Genomic DNA, 16,557 nt, shown 5'->3' with positions numbered 1-16,557 from the left:
CCCTTATTTTCTATCTAACCCCCGTTATTCTATCTTATCTGTCTGTATGGCCCACCTCCGCCTACACACTATGCTGTCAGGTAACATGTTTTAATGGGTATTGTGTTGACATTGTAAGTAGTATTCTATGTTACAACGTGTAATGTACAATGTGTACTGATCTGTGAATGTTTTACTGCTGTTATTGTCTATTACCTATGTTTGGCTAATTCTTGCTGTACACCACCTTGGGTGGATTTCTTGAAAAGGTGGCAATTAAATCCTATAAATAAATATTATTTTCTGACCTTGCTGATGGCTTTCAGGGCTCTGGCTGCTGCTTCATGCTCTGGAAGATTGCTGTTGGTTTTCTGGCAAATTGTCTGGAGGGACAGTCAACAATGAAGAATTAGACTTTGGTTAGCAAAGGCATCATAGCCACTCAACAAAGCCTATCAACTCGATCTTCTAAAACTTCTTCTGCCAATCAGCTTCACTCATGGTACGGAGGGATCATCACCTTTTAGTCAATCTACAGAAATTACCAGCTATAGTGTATGGGAGAGGTACCATTTCTTTAGTATTAACATATGGGCCAGTGAAGTTAAGATTACCCACGATACTCATGCTCAATCCTAGACATAACAAAGCCTAGTTACTGCCAAGTGATCCAGTTGTGTTATTGGGCAGTCAACTCTCTCCTTGTAAGTAACCACCGAGCTCCTTTCTTACATCCATGAGCAGAGGAAGGCGCGTCACCCGTTGCATAGGCAGGATCAAGAAGGAGATCATCGGTAGCCCGCCACACTCTGGAGTAATTTCAATCTGTTTCAAAGTTCCTTGAATGTAGGGTTGCTGGCTCTGAAATCAAACAGAATGCAGCTCCATTAAATGATGTCTGCTCTCTGGAGCATGGGAAGAGCAATGTCACTAATGCATAGTCTTGTGCAGGGTAATTTTATGACAGATAAGCTAGATTAAAGGGCAAGATGTTGCCTATTTTAGACAGACACTTGGAGCAGCATTTTCGAAAGGACGTCCAGCTCAGAATATGGACATCTACATCAGAATGTCACAAATGGATGTCCATCTTGCGTGTATTTTAGAACAAGATACAGCCCGTTCTAAAATACATGTGAGATGGATGTCCATGTGCTGGAAACATCCTGCACGAATGTCCAAATTATGAACAGGCAGAACAAGGGACATGGACGTCCCTATGGCAGCAAAGGAACGTCCATCTTATAAAACGTCCACACAAACCTCCATGCAGAGCAGAGGGATAGCCTAATGGCTACAGCAGTGGGCTGAGAGTCAGGGGGCCTGGGTTCAAATCCCAATTTAGCTGTGATCTTTTTTTTTTTTTAAATAGTGAGCCCGCCAGGAACAGAAAAATATCTACTGTACCTGAACGTACATCGCTTCAGTAACCTTCAGGCTTGCAGGTGTCTTATATATTCAGGTAGGTAGGACCGCAGTCCCGCCCAAAAGAAGCCCAGACTACACCCCCTTGCCATGTGGATGTACTGCAGTGTTAGATGTCCATATCCTGCCTTTGTAAAATTGGGATTTGGACGTACATGCATGGTAACCAAGATCAACCCTGCCAGTTTCCAATGCCCACCCCCGCAAGCCATCCAACTGTCACACACACCTCTCTCTGAACATATCCGCTCTCCCATCCCCCCAGGTGCTTCTTCCTCATCCAACCTCGCTGGCAAGTACAAACACTGTCTCCATGGCTCCCCAGGCAGATTTTACCACTCAGTCCTTACCACAGACCCCCCCCCCCCCGAGTAAGGCCATGGATAGGATTGGGGAGTGGAAGGGGGTCTGCCGGGGGACCTTGGGAAGGGTTATGACACAGATGGGAAGGGGGGCTGTTCATTACCAGATGCCTTAAGGCGGGGGTCAGCTGTTATAGGGGGTAGGGGAGTCTTGGAGGATGATCAGGGGAGTTACTGCTGATGAGGGAGAGGGGAAATTGGGGGGGGGGATGATCACTGTTAGGGGGAGGCTCGGGGGGAGGGGACATTAGCACTGTTGTCTCAGTACATACATTTGGAATAGGAGCAGTAATTTGAAAAAAGCTGTTCTTTTAGGCCCTACAGTGAAACCTCGTTTTTCGTCGATAATCCGTCCGAAAACAATCGGCGAAATCCGAAACCAATGAAAACCGAGGCAATTAACGAGGACGCCCCAAATCGGGAGGACGTCCATCTTCCGAAACAAATTGGGAGATGGACGTCCTTCTTTTTCGACGAAATCCGAGGCAACCAACGAAAACCGAGACAAATTTCTCGTTGAAAAAATCAACGAAATCCGAAATCAACGAAAACCAACGTCAACGAAAACCGACGTACTACTGTATATATAAAATCTAGCCCTTTGTGGGTAATTTTTATAGCAGATTTTTTTGCACATAAACTCTGTTTTATGAACATAAAAAAGCCTTTTATAGAATGACTCCAGGGTTATGTACAGTATTCTCTGCGTGTTCTATGCTGGGTATAAGCGCACATGCATAAATTTACACACAGTTTGACCTGTTATACTAGTTTTCTACACTTTTCTTTATTGACTAGGCTCCACAGAGGATCCTTCTTGACATATACATTCAGTCCTGAACTACCATACAAGAGGCTCTATATCTGGCAGAGTCTCTTGTAGAACACTGTGGGAATTCTCCACGGATGATATTCAGCCAGCGGGAGGCAGGCTGGCTAAGTGCCACGACTGTCGGTGTACCCCGATATTCAATGCCGGGTTGTTTACGGTGACCGACACTGAATATCCGTTTTTTTTTTCCCCAGCCAGCTTAAACTTAACCTGTCAAGTTAATATTCAGGGTTGCTATTTAGGTGGTCCGATTTGACCGCTAAACTTAGCCGGTGAAGTGCTGAACATTCGCTGCTAGATGTTTATTTATTTAGTAGCATTTATTTATCGCCTTTTTCAAGGAATTCACTCAGGGCCCCTTTTACTAAGCCACATGGAGGGGCATAATGGAACAGAAACACCTATCTCCTTGGGCGTTAATCTCCGAGAACGGGTCCGTGAAGGGGCGGACCGAACCGTATTATCGATAAAAAATAGACGCCCATGTTTTATTCGCCAATGTGTGAGCTGGGCGTTTTTGCTTTTCAGCGATAATGGAAAGGGAAAGTGCCCAGCTCAAAAACGAATAAATCCAGGCATTTGTTCGTGGGAGGGGCCAGGATTCGTAGTGCACTGGTCCCCCTCACATGCCAGGACACCAACCGGGCACCCTAGGGGGCACTTTTACAAAAACAAATAAACAGGTAAAAGAGCTCCCAGGTGCATAGCACCCTTCCATTGTGTGTTGAGACCCCCCAAATCCCCCTCAAAACCCACTGCCCACAAGTCTACACCATTACTATAGCCCTAAGGGGTGAAGAGGGGCACCTACATGTGGGTACAGTGGGTTTGGGGGGGTTGGACGACTAATAAGCATTAAGCAGCACAATTGTAACAGGTAGGGGGGATGGGCCTGGGTCCACCTGCCTGAAGTCCACTGCACCCCTTAACAACTGCTCCAGGGACCTGCATACTGCTGCCTGGGAGGAGGGTATGACATTTGAGGGTGAAAATAAAAAGTTGTGAAACATCATTTTTTTTGTGGTGGGAGGGGGTTAGTGACCACTGGGGGAGTCAGGGGAGGTCATCCCGATTCCCTCTGGGGGTAATCTGGTCATTTAGGGCACTTTTTGGGGCCTTATTCGTGAAAAAACAGGGTCCAGGAAAAGTGCCCTAAATTCTAGCTACAAAACGCATCCATTATCGGCGAAGGGCGCCCATCTCTGTTCGGGTGATAACCACGCCCCAGTTCCGCCTTCGACACGCCTTCGACACGCCCCCGTCCACTTTGTCCGCATCCGCGACGGAGTGCAGTTGAAAGCGTCCCAAATTCGGCTTTTGATTATACCGCGTTATTCGTTTTTGTGAGATAAACGCCCATCTCCCGATTTAGGTCGGAACTTGGGCGTTTTTCTCGTTCGATTATAAGCTGGATAGGCACCTACACGCGCCAAAATGGAGTTACCGTCCGACTACAGCGTGGCTCCTGCAGTAATTTCATTTTTGGCGCACATCCGCTACGTGTCTGAAAAATATTTTTTATTTTCTGGCGTAGGTAGCGGACACGCACCAAGTGGCATCTGATACGCGTAGGTCATTACCTCCCACGTTCTTTACCGCTAGGTCTATGGCTGGCGGTAAGGTCTCAGACCCACCAAAATGGATGCGCGACAATTTTGATTTTGCCGCATGCCCATTTTCCGGGTGGGTGGGGGAGGCCTTTTTTACAGGTGCGCTGAAAAATGATTCTGCGCCAGCCCAAAACCCGCGCCTACACTACTGCAGGCCATTTTTCAGCACGTCTGAAAAGGACCCCTCAAGGTGGTGTACAGTAAGAATAGATCAAACATGAGCAATAGGCATTTACAGCAGGCCATTTTTCAGCACGTCTGAAAAGGACCCCTCAAGGTGGTGTACAGTAAGAATAGATCAAACATGAGCAATAGGCATTTACAGCAGTAAAAATATTCAAATAACAATACAAAGTATGGCTTGGTATACTACTTACAATGTCAACACAATATGTAATAGAACATTATAATTGATAGTGAAGGGTAAAGCAAAGATGGAACATATAGATGAGTAAGAAAGTAGAAAGAATTAGAAAATAAGATGACTGATTTGAAGAAAGTTGCACATGAGATCAGAGAAGGTTTAATATTATCTCAGCTAGGGTAGGAGTGGATAACCAGCTATCTCTCGCTGAATATTAACGTTTAGCTAGTTAAGTACTTTTTAACTGGCCAGGAGACATTCTTGAATACTGGCAGGTCCATGTCCTGACCTGGATGTGTAAATCCCCCTCTCCACATCTTTCTAAAACAGAACTCATATTCTCATACACGAATCTTGCCTCTACAAAGGGGACCTTTTTACTACAGTGCAGTAAAGTTTTACAGTTACTGTACAATTAAAAAAAAATCTGCTTATCAAGATCAATGAGCATAGCCTCAAAATGAGCCTATGCCTTAATGTGAAGAAGACAAAAATTCCGACAACTGGTAAAATCAATAATCACGTCCTTGATGCAGAAGCAATAGAAATAGTTACAGAACTTCAGCCTGCTTGGATCAATAATCAATAATGAAACAACAAGTACTCAGGACATCCAGCAATGTATCGCTCTTGACAGAATGGCTATCGAGGACCTAGCAAAGATCTTCAAGCTGGCCAATGAAAAAGCAGTTTTGCAGTCATATCATATTATTGAAAATAGTATGGCTTGAACAAATCAAATCTATTCTTGCAGAGATACATGGAAATACTTTTAAAACAAATAGGAGGAAATATTTTTTCACTCAAATAGTTAAGCTCTGGAACTTGTTGCCAGAAGATGTGGTAACTGCGGTTAGCGTATCTAGGTTTTAAAAAAGTTCGGATAAGTTCCTGGAGGAAAAGTCAGTAGTCTGTTATTGAGATGGACATGGGGAAAGCCGCTGCTTACCCTGGGACTGGTAGCATGGAATGCTGCTGCATTCCATGCCACAAGCCTTTGCTTGCCCTGGTTTAATTTTTATATACATTTTGTTTTTCAGTTTATGAAGCTGCAGGAAAGTTCATGCTTTAGCAGAAAAAAAAACCCAAAACAAACAAACAAAAAAACCCCCACACACAAACAAAAACAATCTCCCCCCTCCCCAGCTATTTCAAAATTGTGGAAGCAAGCTGACCTGCCAGCTTCTTCACTATTTTGTCCCAATGGTGCCAAAACTTTATATCAGAACTCAGAGCCATGGGAAGCAGTAATGGGCTCTGTTTATCACTAGGTGGCACCTTCACTCATGGTATCACAGCTCTTGAACTTCTTAGGAAATTTTGGAAACCTGATATGCTGGTTTCATTCAGGGCATGATCTCTGCTTGCATAATATTTAGAACAAAACGAGTCTGGCAACCTTTCTCAGAAGCTAAAGCACAAAATAAGGCAGGAAGACCTTGTGATTTTATTTGATGTCTTTGCTCAGAGCAGTAGCACACAATGAAGGGCATAATCGAAAGGGACGCCCAAGTTTTGCTGAGGACGTCCTCGCAAAATGTCCCAGCGAAGGGGCAGGGAAACCCGTATTATCGAAACATCTTTCGTTTCGATAATACAGTCGGGGATGCACAAATCTTGACATTTAGGTCGCCTTAGAGATGGTCGTCCCTAGACTTGGTCGTTTCTGATTTTCGGCGATAATGGAAACCAAGGACGCCCATCTCAGAAACGACCAAATCCAAGCCCTTTGATCGTGGGAGGAGCCAGCATTCGTAGTGCACTGGTCCCCCTCACATGCCAGGACACCAACCGGGCACCCTAGGGGGTACTGCAGTGGACTTCAGAAATTGCTCCCAGGTGCACAGCTCCCTTACCTTGTGTGCTGAGCCCCCCAAAACCTACTACCCACCACTGTACACCACTATCATAGCCCGTACAGGTGAAGGGGGGCACCTAGATGTGGGTATAGTGGGTTTCTGGTGGGTTTTGGAGGGCTCACATTTACCACCACGTGTAACAGGTGGGGGGATGGGCCTGGGTCCGCCTACCTGAAGTGCACTGCACCCACTAAAACTGCCCCAGGGACCTGAATAATACTGCTGCGATGGACCTGATTATGACATTTGATGCTGGCACAAAATATTTTGTAAGATTTTTTTGAGGGTGGGAGGGGGTTAGTGACCACTGGGGGAGTAAGGGGAGGTCATCCCCAATTCCCTCCAGTGATCATCTGGTCAGTTCGGGCACCTTTCTGTGCCTTGGATGTAAGAAAAACAGGACCAGGTAAAGTTGTCCAAATGCTCGTCAGGCAGGGACGCCCTTTTTTTTCCCCATTATGAGTTGAGGACGCCCATAAGTTAGGCACGCCCAAGTCCCGCCTTCGCTACGCCTCTGACAAGCCCCTGGGAACTTTGGTCATCCCCACAACAGAAAGCAGTTGGGGACGCCCAAAATCGTCTTTTGATTATGCCGATTTGGGCAACCCTGTGAGGACACCCATCTTCCAATTTGTGTCAAAAGATGGGCATCCTTCTCTTTCGAAAATAAGCCTGCACGTCATCGAATTTTCTAGTGTTTACTATCTGCAAACAACCCAAAACTCCTTGTAACTCATATTATGCAATTTTGACAGATATGGTGTTTTTCCTGTGGTGGGAAGTATAGCTATGAGCTCCTGCTTTATGCACCAGCCTGAATCAATTCGAAAAGCTTGTGCCCTAAGCAAGATCAGAAACATGAAGAAACACGCATGTGATCCCAAAGGGGGGTTACAAAATTCTCATTTGGAATCTCATCTGAGCCTAGCTCTGTCTTGGGCAGACTTCTATGGTCTGTGACCCAAAATTGGCAGGGAGAGACAGCACTAGCCACACCTCCCAACCACCAGCCCTGCCTCCCCTCACCAGCTCTGCCACCCAATCTCAGCTAAGCTTCTGAGGATCCATTCCTTCTGAACAGGATTCCTTTATGTTTATCCCACGCATGTTTGAATTCCGTTTTCATCTCCACCACCTCCCGCGGGAGGGCATTCCAAGTATCCACCACTCTGTCCGTGAAAAATGCTTCCTGACATTTTTCTTGAGTCTGCCCCCCTTCAATCTCATTTCATGTCCTCTAGTTCTACCGCCTTCCCATCTACGGAAAAGATTCATTTGCGGATTAATACCTTTCAAATATTTGAATGTCTGTATCATATCACCCCTGTTTCTCCTTTCCTCCAGGGTATGCATGTTCAGGTAAGCAAGTCTCTCCTCATACATCTTGTAACGCAAATCCCATACCATTCTCGTAGCTGTTCTTTGCACCGCTTCAATTCTTTTTACATCCTTAGCAAGATACGGCCTCCAAAACTGAACACAATACTCCAGGGTGGGGTCATTTTAATTGCCAAACTTTAGACCATTTTTCTAGCTTCCGCAGATCCTTTTTCATGTTTTCCACTCCCTCCCGTGTGTCCACTCTGTTACAAATCTTAGTATCATCCGCAAAAAGGCAAACTTTACCTTCTAATCCTTCGGCAATGTCACTCACAAATATATTGAACAGAATCGGCCCCAGCACCAATCCCTGAGGCACTCCACTACTCACCTTTCCCTCATCCGAGCGAATTCCATTAACCACCACCCTCTGGCGTCTGTCCGTCAACCAGTTCCTAATCCAGTTCACCATGTCGGGTCCTATCTTCAGCCCGTCAAGTTTATTCAAGAGCCTCCTGTGGGGAGCTGCGTCAAAAGCTTTGCCGAAATCTAAGTAGATTACGTCTATAGTATGTCCCTGATTCAATTCTTCAGTCACCCAATCAAAGAATTCAATGAGATTCGTTTGGAACGATTTACCTTTGGTAAAACCATGTTGTCTCGGATCTTGCAACTTATTGGCTTCCAGGAAATTCACTATCCTTTCCTTCAGCATCACTTCCATGACTTTTCCAATAACCGAAGTGAGGCTTACCGGCCTGTAGTTTCCAGCTTCTTCCCTATCACCACTTTTGTGAAGAGGGACCACATCCGCCATTTTCCAATCCCACGGAACCTCTCCCTTCTCCAAGGATTTATTAAACAAATCTTTAAGAGGACCCGCCAGAACCTGTCTGAGCTCCTTCAATATCCTATATACTTCCTATTCAGATTTGGTACGTTTAGCCCCTCCATGTAACTTTATAAACCTATGTGCTTTGAAAATGAGCACCTTAACCTTCTAAATTTGTTCACTATCCAAGTTAAATTCTGCTAATCTGTGTAATATGTAATATGTCCAACTTATTTGAAATAGTTCTTCTGAATGTAACTCAACTCCAGTAGTAGACAGCATGAGAAGTCAGCAGGGCTTTGAGATCTGAAGGAATGCAGCGACTGTCGATTTCCTTGCTGTCCTGCTGAAACCAGATCTTGCCTGATACACAAGAATGGAATAACCTCCTGAGTGAGCTCTGACTCACACTTGAAACAGAGAGCTTGAAGAAACAGCTCAAGGCTCTATTTCTTACACAGGCTTTCCGTGGTGCATGCTTGCCTGCTTTTTTCATTGTTATCATTGAATAAGGTAGTTACATATTGATATTTGAGACACAATTTTCATTAGTAACATCCTTTGCAGCAAGCAACTGACTGTTAATCATGTGTTTACTATAATATGAATATGTCGAGCATGTTATTTTAAGCCTACGTTCATTGTACATCATCATTTTGTGTGTTTGTGTTTTATTATTTACTAGCCATTAAGCCCGTAACGACGGGCTAGTTTTTTGCTTTCCTATGGCCTCCCCCCCCCCTGCTCTCTCCCCTGCCCTCCCCCCAGCATCTGTTTCCCTCAGTTCCGCCCCCTCCTTCCCTCCCTGCTCCCTCCTCCTCCGATTTCCACGCCCATGTCCAAGCCCTCCTCCCTATTGGGCTGTACTGCTGGTGGAGGCGGGGCTTGGACTTCTACACTCTCAGCGTTCCGACTCTACTGCGCATTTGCAGGTGAGTCGGTCACTTGCCGTTTATATGTTTGATGTAGGATCCGCTTAGTTTAGCTGGAATGCAAATAAATACATACGTAAATTATGTTGCCTTGAATTTAAAGGCTTTGGTCTTTGGGTCTATTCTTCTATTTTGAACAATTTTCCACATAAATCTATATAATGCTTTTTGTTTTCAAGAACAGATGATCATATCACTCTTGGCTATCATTTATCCAGAATTATTATCCCTCACTTACTGGGCCTCTCCAGATTTGCCAAAAATATCTTTTAAAGCTTTAGCTGCTCTTCTTCAATGATGCCCAACACAGAAATAGGCAAAACAGTATCACACGTCTATGATACAATAATGTAATCTATAGTTGTTCAATATCTGTGCATCATCAGTTTCCAAGAAGTACTCTTTACGCCCTACTAGAGTGTGATATGGTAATGGAGAAAATGGCAATACTGCATTAACCACCATAATCCCTGTGGGAACAGGGACAATCTGTATGGTATTACCATAGGGTATAATGAACACGGTTATACCACAGGGATGGAGAGCTGGTGGTTGGGAGGCGGGGCTGGTGGTTGGAAGGCGGGGATAGTGCTAGGCAGACTTATACTGTCTGTGCCCTGACGAGCACAGGTACAAATCAAAGTAGGGTATACACAAAAAGTAGCACATATGAGTTGTCTTGGGCAGACTGGATGGACCGTGCAGGTCTTTTTCTGCCGTCATCTACTATGTTACTATGTTATATGCTACTTCCAAACCGTCAGTGCACTGATTTGGAAGAACAGCTAATTAACAAACTCGGAAACTTGTGAGAATGTTTTCTCATTTCAACAGAGCAAGGGAATGGTTTGGCCTAAACTAAGTCAGCTTGCAAAATATCTTTTAGCTGTCCCAATAGCCAGTACCTCATCTGAAAGGTCATTTCCACTCACTGGACTTATCATAGATGACCAAAGAGCACAGCTGAAGCCTGAAATGGTTGATGGATTCTTCTTTTTACATGGACTTTAGGAAATAGTGAGCTATATAATCAGTATTTTCTTGATGGTTAAATAGATTTTTTTCTTCAAGCTGTGCATAACTTACTTCTATGTTTAAATCAGAAGGGATGGGGTGAGAACTGGGAAAAACTGATTAGGGATGGGGAAAATATTGTGGGAATGGGGACTATTTTCATTAACGTATTACTCTCTACTCCTTACAAACCCCATCGGTCATGACTTCTCTGAACTCTTTTGCACTCACAGTAGCTTCTGGAGGGTTCTTTGCTGGTACACTTCATTGGAACAATAGATCACGTAAGGTTTGAAGTAGTTTGTTGCATGGTCTTGTACAATGTCACTGATGTCATGGATAATGGGATTGGCTTTATGTCTCTTCTCCAAGTCTTCAAAAAACCTGGGAAAGAAATATATTAATTAGTGTTTCTATAATACAAATCTGCAACTGAAGGCCCACTTGCCAAATATTGCATATATAACAAGGATCGGCAAAACAGAAACCTTTTCTGTTGATCCCATCTTTCCCATTACTGTCTTTTGTCTAACAGTCTTTCCTCCTCTGTACATAAAATATTCCTGTACCTAAGAGGTCTTCATTTAATATTTCATTGCTAGACATGAAGAAAGGGGGTTAATCTTAACTACGACATTCTTTGTGTACAAATCAGCACAGCACAGCAGAGAGCTAAATGAAGCCAGGGGCCTTCTGTCTACAGAGAAATTCCATACAAGCATCATTTGTTCAGTGATTTGTTGCTTCACAGACATGGTAGTAAAGAAGGGAAGAATGTCTTTCTTTGTTGAAGTATGAGTAAAAAAAAGTATGGAAGAACCATGAAATGATCGGGTTCTATGAGGTACAGTTGGAGATCAGGAAATTGTAGCAGAAAGTAGCAGCCACCTTAGGTAGTACCAGCCCGATCAGAAACAGCTTCTAGGCCAGAGATTCCCAACAGTGTCCTGGTCACCCCACAGCTAGTCATGTCAGGTGACCTGATATCCACAACGAATATTATGAGACATTTGCATATATCAAGCAATTCTATAAGGCGACACCACAATTTAGGCACCTCTACTGTGGGCAGTGGTCCTAATCAAACATATAAACGGCGAGTGACCGTACTGCGCAGTAGAGACCTTCTCTGCCCTGCCCCCACGTCAATACGTGATGACGGGGGGCGGAACACAGAGGGTCTGTACTGCGCATTAATGCTGAGGGAGGGACACCGCCGTCTAACGCTCCCCCCACCCGAGTCGCCGCCGCCACCCACCTTCTACCCGGTCGGGCCCTCGCTCCGCTATTGAAACAGCGAGGGTCCGGGAACGCAGCACTGAGCTCTGCTGAGCTGCCAACGTCGCCCTTCCTTCTTCTTCTCTGCCTCTGTCCCGCCCTCGACGATGTTACGTCACACGAGGGGCGGGACAGGCAGAGAAGAAGAACGAAGGCCGACGTCGGCAGCTCAGCAGAGCTCAGTGCTGCGTTCCCGGACCCTCGCTGTTTCAATAGCGGAGCGAGGGCCCGGCCGGGTGGAAGGTGGGTGGTGACGGCTCGGTGGGGGGGGGAGGGGGGGGCGCGAACTCGGAGGGGGAGGGGCAGCGGCGAACTCGGCGGTGGGGGCGGGCCTTTCAACCCCCCCTTCCTATAATAGCCCGTTTTTACGGGCTCAAAGTCTAGTACTAGTATAAATCAGCATCGGAGGGCCTTTGTTTAGGTACGTATACTTACAAGAGGGTCTACAGATCGCATAAATGTGTGTCTAAATGCAATGTAAATATTAGCCCACCTATGCCCTATCCATGCCTCTTCCCTATAAATACCTTACACAAGACGATAAGAATAGCCATACTGGGTCATTCCAATGGTCCATCTAGCCCAGTATCCTGTTTCGACAACTGGCCAATCCAGGTCACAAATACCTGGCAGAAATCCAAATAGTGGCAACAATCCATGGCAAGCAGTAGTTTCCCTATGCCTGTCTCAACAGCAGACTATGGACTTTTCCTCCAGGAACTTGGTCAACCCTTTTTCAACCCCAGATACGCTAACTGCTGTTACTACATCCTCCGGCAGTGAGTTCCAGAGCTTAACTATTCGTTGAATGAAAAAAATATTTCCTCCTATTTGTATTTCCAAGTAACTTCATTGAGTGTCCCCTAGTCTTTGTACATTTTGGAACGAGTAAAAAATCGATTCAATTCTACTCGTTCTACACCACTATGCCCCGCTGAATATCACTGGATAGCTGGTTTGGTGCCATTTAAATAGCCAGGTGCCATTCCTGGACAGTTAAATGGTTTTGAATATTGGGGGGCTAGTCTATAAGGATCTGGATGTCCAGATTCTATTATAGAACACCACTCAAGGCCATATGAATACCCCCCTTGCGTTTACATGTTATTAGAGGGTGGTCGAAAACAAATCTGCAGCGGAAATTTGCCACTCATTTTCAGGTAAGACTGAAGCCCAAACCATCGTCCCCTCGCCAGAAAATAAATCCCCACAGGCCACCATCCCTCTCTACACCTACCTTTAGAAGAAGCCCTGGTGTCTAGTGGTCTATTGAGGCAGGAGTGATACTGACTGATCCATGCCGACTTTGCAGTCAAAATGGCTGCCGCAATTTCCTGCAGAAGTCTGATGGAGCTGCTGTGGGAGGTCGTGGCAGCCATTTTGAGACTGGAACCAGCATGGGCAGGAGCAGTCCCTAGTTGCTCCTGCCCATGCCCGCTCCAATATCCCAAAGGCTGCCGAGTCCTCCCTCGGCAGTCTCGCAAGGCTGCCATAGGAAGCTGTGGCAGCCATTTTGACTGCTGAGCTGGCATGGGCAGAAGCGACTGGGGATTGCTCCTGCTCTGAAGAGGCCACTAGACTACCAGGGCTTCTAAAGGTAGGCCCAGGGAGGACTGTTAAGTGGTGGGAGGGCACTGCTTATGGTGGGGGTGGGGGGAGGCCAGGCAGTGTTTGGACGGCAGGGTTTGGTTTCAGCCAAAAATGCATCAGCATTTTCAGCCAAAACCAAAGCATGACTGAACCTGGATTTCAGGCTCATTTCGGCCTCTACATGCTATACCATTTATGGAACCCTTACAGAACAACACTTAGTTACTAACATGTGTAGAGGATCACTTTACTTGTGAAGGAGCCAATTTTTTGTACATTCACACATGACATATAAATGCAGGCGCACATTTATGGATTTCCCTTTAAAGGGTCATGAATTTGATATATTGCCGTTCTGTGGTACAACCAAAGCAGTTTACATTTTAACAGGTACTTTCTTTTTCCCTAGTGGGCTCACAATCTTAAGTTTTTGTACCTCAGGCAATGGAGGGCCACGTGACTTGCCAGTGTCACAAAGAGCCACAGTAGAAATCAAACCCAGCTCCCCAGGTTCTTAGCCCCCCTACGGTACCCATTAGGCTACTCTTCCTACCAGGGGCGTAGCCAGACTTTGGTGGGAGGGGGGTTCTGAGCCCGAGGTGAGGGGGCACATTTTAGCCCCCCCCCCCGCCATTGCCGACCCCCCAATGCCAACCCGCCGCTACTTTTCATAACCTCCCGCCCTCCTGACCACCACCCCCCCCCCGTCGCCTACCTTCGGTTTTGCTGGTGGGGGACCCCAATCCCCGCCAGCCAACGTCCTCTTCGTCCTGCAGTCAAAAGTCTTCATTCTGTTGCATGCTGACGTCCTGCACGTTGTAGGTGCAGGACGTCAGACTCAGAGAACAGACGTTCTGTTCTCCGAGTCTGACGTCCTGCACGTACACATGCAGGACGTCAGCATGCAACAGAACGAAGACTTTTTTGACTGCAGGACAAAGAGGACGTCGGCTGGCGGGGATTGGGGTCCCCCACCAGCAAAACCGAAGGTAGGTGACGGCGGGGGAGGGTTCGCGGGGGGAGGTCGAGAGGGTCGTCGGGAGGGGGGTCCAGGAGGAAATCTACAGGAGGCAGGCCCCCTCAGGCCCCACGAGGCTACGCCACTGCCTCCTACACAATTAAGTCTGCACAAACAGCAAAATGGGAGTGAAGGTGTGATGGAGGCTACGGGGAGAGAAAAAGCTCAGTCACACAGCACCGATCAAGGCTCACAAATCCTAGCTCTTTAGGACTGAAGTTGTACAACCAAAGGAAACTTACTATGTCTTCAATACATGCTTTTCTAAGACCTTTAGACGTTCACTACAGTAACTTTTCTGCTGCTTGGAAAGTTTTCATCATTCATTCCGTGAATTATTTTATTTTTCAACCACGCATCTTAGACTCCGTCAGCTATAGCTCATGCTATTTCCACTTCCTCCTTGATTAATAGCGTGACTTTAACTTAGCATGTGCTGATGGCTAGTTCATCTTTCTCCCCCCAGGGCATTGAAAGCTTTTGGGAATGCACTAATTCAGTTTTGGATTCCAAATTCTCATTTGCTAACAGACGTTTCCCACGGACCTCTGCTTTGCCTCAAAGGGGGGGGGGGGGGGGGGGGGGGGGGGGAGAATAAATATTTAAAAAATAACCGTTGTAAACCTTCTAATGGCCAGATTGTTTGGCAGAGATATCTGAATAATACAATTAGGAAAAAAAACAGCATGAATGATCACAGAGGCCAGGGAATGACTTCAAACAGGCAAAAACGTTAACGTGGAGGTCAATATTCAGATACTAGACATCTGGTTAAAGATAGAAAGATGACTAATACCCGGGTTCATGGTAGCTGGAAAACTGTATCCAACTCCTCCTTACTTAACTAGTTAAGGGGTCCTTTTACTGAAGTGCAAAGCTGCAAATTAGTGCCGATTAACTCCAAATATCAGTGATAATTTGTTGCTATTGCCAATTAGTGGCTTTTTTGCCAATTTACTAATGAATATAATTGTCACGCGGTAACCGGGCGGTGATGACCTACGACCGTCAAATGCAACCTGGCATGCGTCCGATACATGCGTCTGAAAATAAAAAATTAGTTTTCAGATGCGTGTATTGGACACGCGCCAAAAATGAAATTACCGCGAGAACCACGTGGTAGCCAGGCGGTAACTCCATTTTGGCGTGCGCTGGGCGCACACAGACGCTTACGCGGCTTGATAAAGGGGCCCCTTATTCTTATGTATCGCTAAAGTGTATGAATGGCTTTGAAATAGTTAGCTATTTTCTCTCTGGTATACTGCATTGTCTTATAACCCTGTGATGAGCCAACCGGACCCTGTCATGGTATCACACAGCTTCCTGCTACGCTGGGCAGAAGTGTCAGGGTGTAGTATTAGGAAGGGCTATTTCAGGGTGAAGTGCCTAAGCATGATGCCTCACAGCACAAGCACTCTCTTTGACAATCTGCTCCTTTCATCTGTCTCAACTGCCCTGGTGAATGGTAAAAGAAGCCCTTCTTTCAAAACACCCCCAGCACCTCTATCTCTGCCACCTTCTGGGCTGTGAAAATACACAAGGCTCTTCCTCTGCAAGCTGCCTGATCCACAGCTGAGCTTCGTCTCTGGCATATGAGGTGAGTCATCCGAGCTCCACTAGGTCAGGCTCTCTGCCAAGTACAGGCTTGTTTTTACTCCACACGCAGGATGAGAGAGGTGAACTTTCCTTAACTCCTTCTCTCTGTCTGAGTGATGCATTGCCCTCCTCCAGCTTTTAAATGCACGGGGGACCTAGGAAAGAGCAACGATCTTCTCTGGGCTTCTCCAGCCCCATTTCTTGGTTCTGTGTTTCACATACAAGATTAGACAAGTTGTCTGGCAGTTCAATGGGTTGTGCTATGCAGTGCCTGCAAAAGATGCTGGTTCGACGGCTTCTGCTTCTCCGACCAGCCAAGGATACAGCTATGGCAGTGTTCACAGACCCTGGACAGCATGGGTGCTTCAGCTTTTACCGAATGGCATCACGACAGCTAAAGGAGGTGTCCAGTTAAAGAATTACCTCCTTAGGTCCAGGCGTGCCAACCTGTGATAGGATTTTTATAAAAGGCTTGATGAACACAGAACATTTTATCAAATGCAAAGTGAAATTTAAAAAAAAGAAAAAAAAACAGTCAAAGGGAAA

General features: G+C 46.0%; 1 protein-coding gene across 1 annotated transcript in view; it reads right to left on the bottom strand.

The window, feature by feature from the left end:
- Window positions 1–16,557, bottom strand: part of ARHGEF16 (Rho guanine nucleotide exchange factor 16) — a 102,003-nt gene that overhangs the window by 29,962 nt on the left and 55,484 nt on the right. The window contains 4 exon segments of the mRNA XM_030222588.1: window positions 288–362; window positions 712–815; window positions 818–840; window positions 10,761–10,913. Of these exon segments, the coding sequence (XP_030078448.1) occupies window positions 288–362; window positions 712–815; window positions 818–840; window positions 10,761–10,913 (355 nt within the window).

Source organism: Microcaecilia unicolor, chromosome 13 (assembly GCF_901765095.1).
Source record: "Microcaecilia unicolor chromosome 13, aMicUni1.1, whole genome shotgun sequence".
Taxonomy (NCBI): Eukaryota; Metazoa; Chordata; class Amphibia; order Gymnophiona; family Siphonopidae; genus Microcaecilia; species Microcaecilia unicolor.
This window is presented reverse-complemented; position numbering and strand designations above follow the sequence as displayed.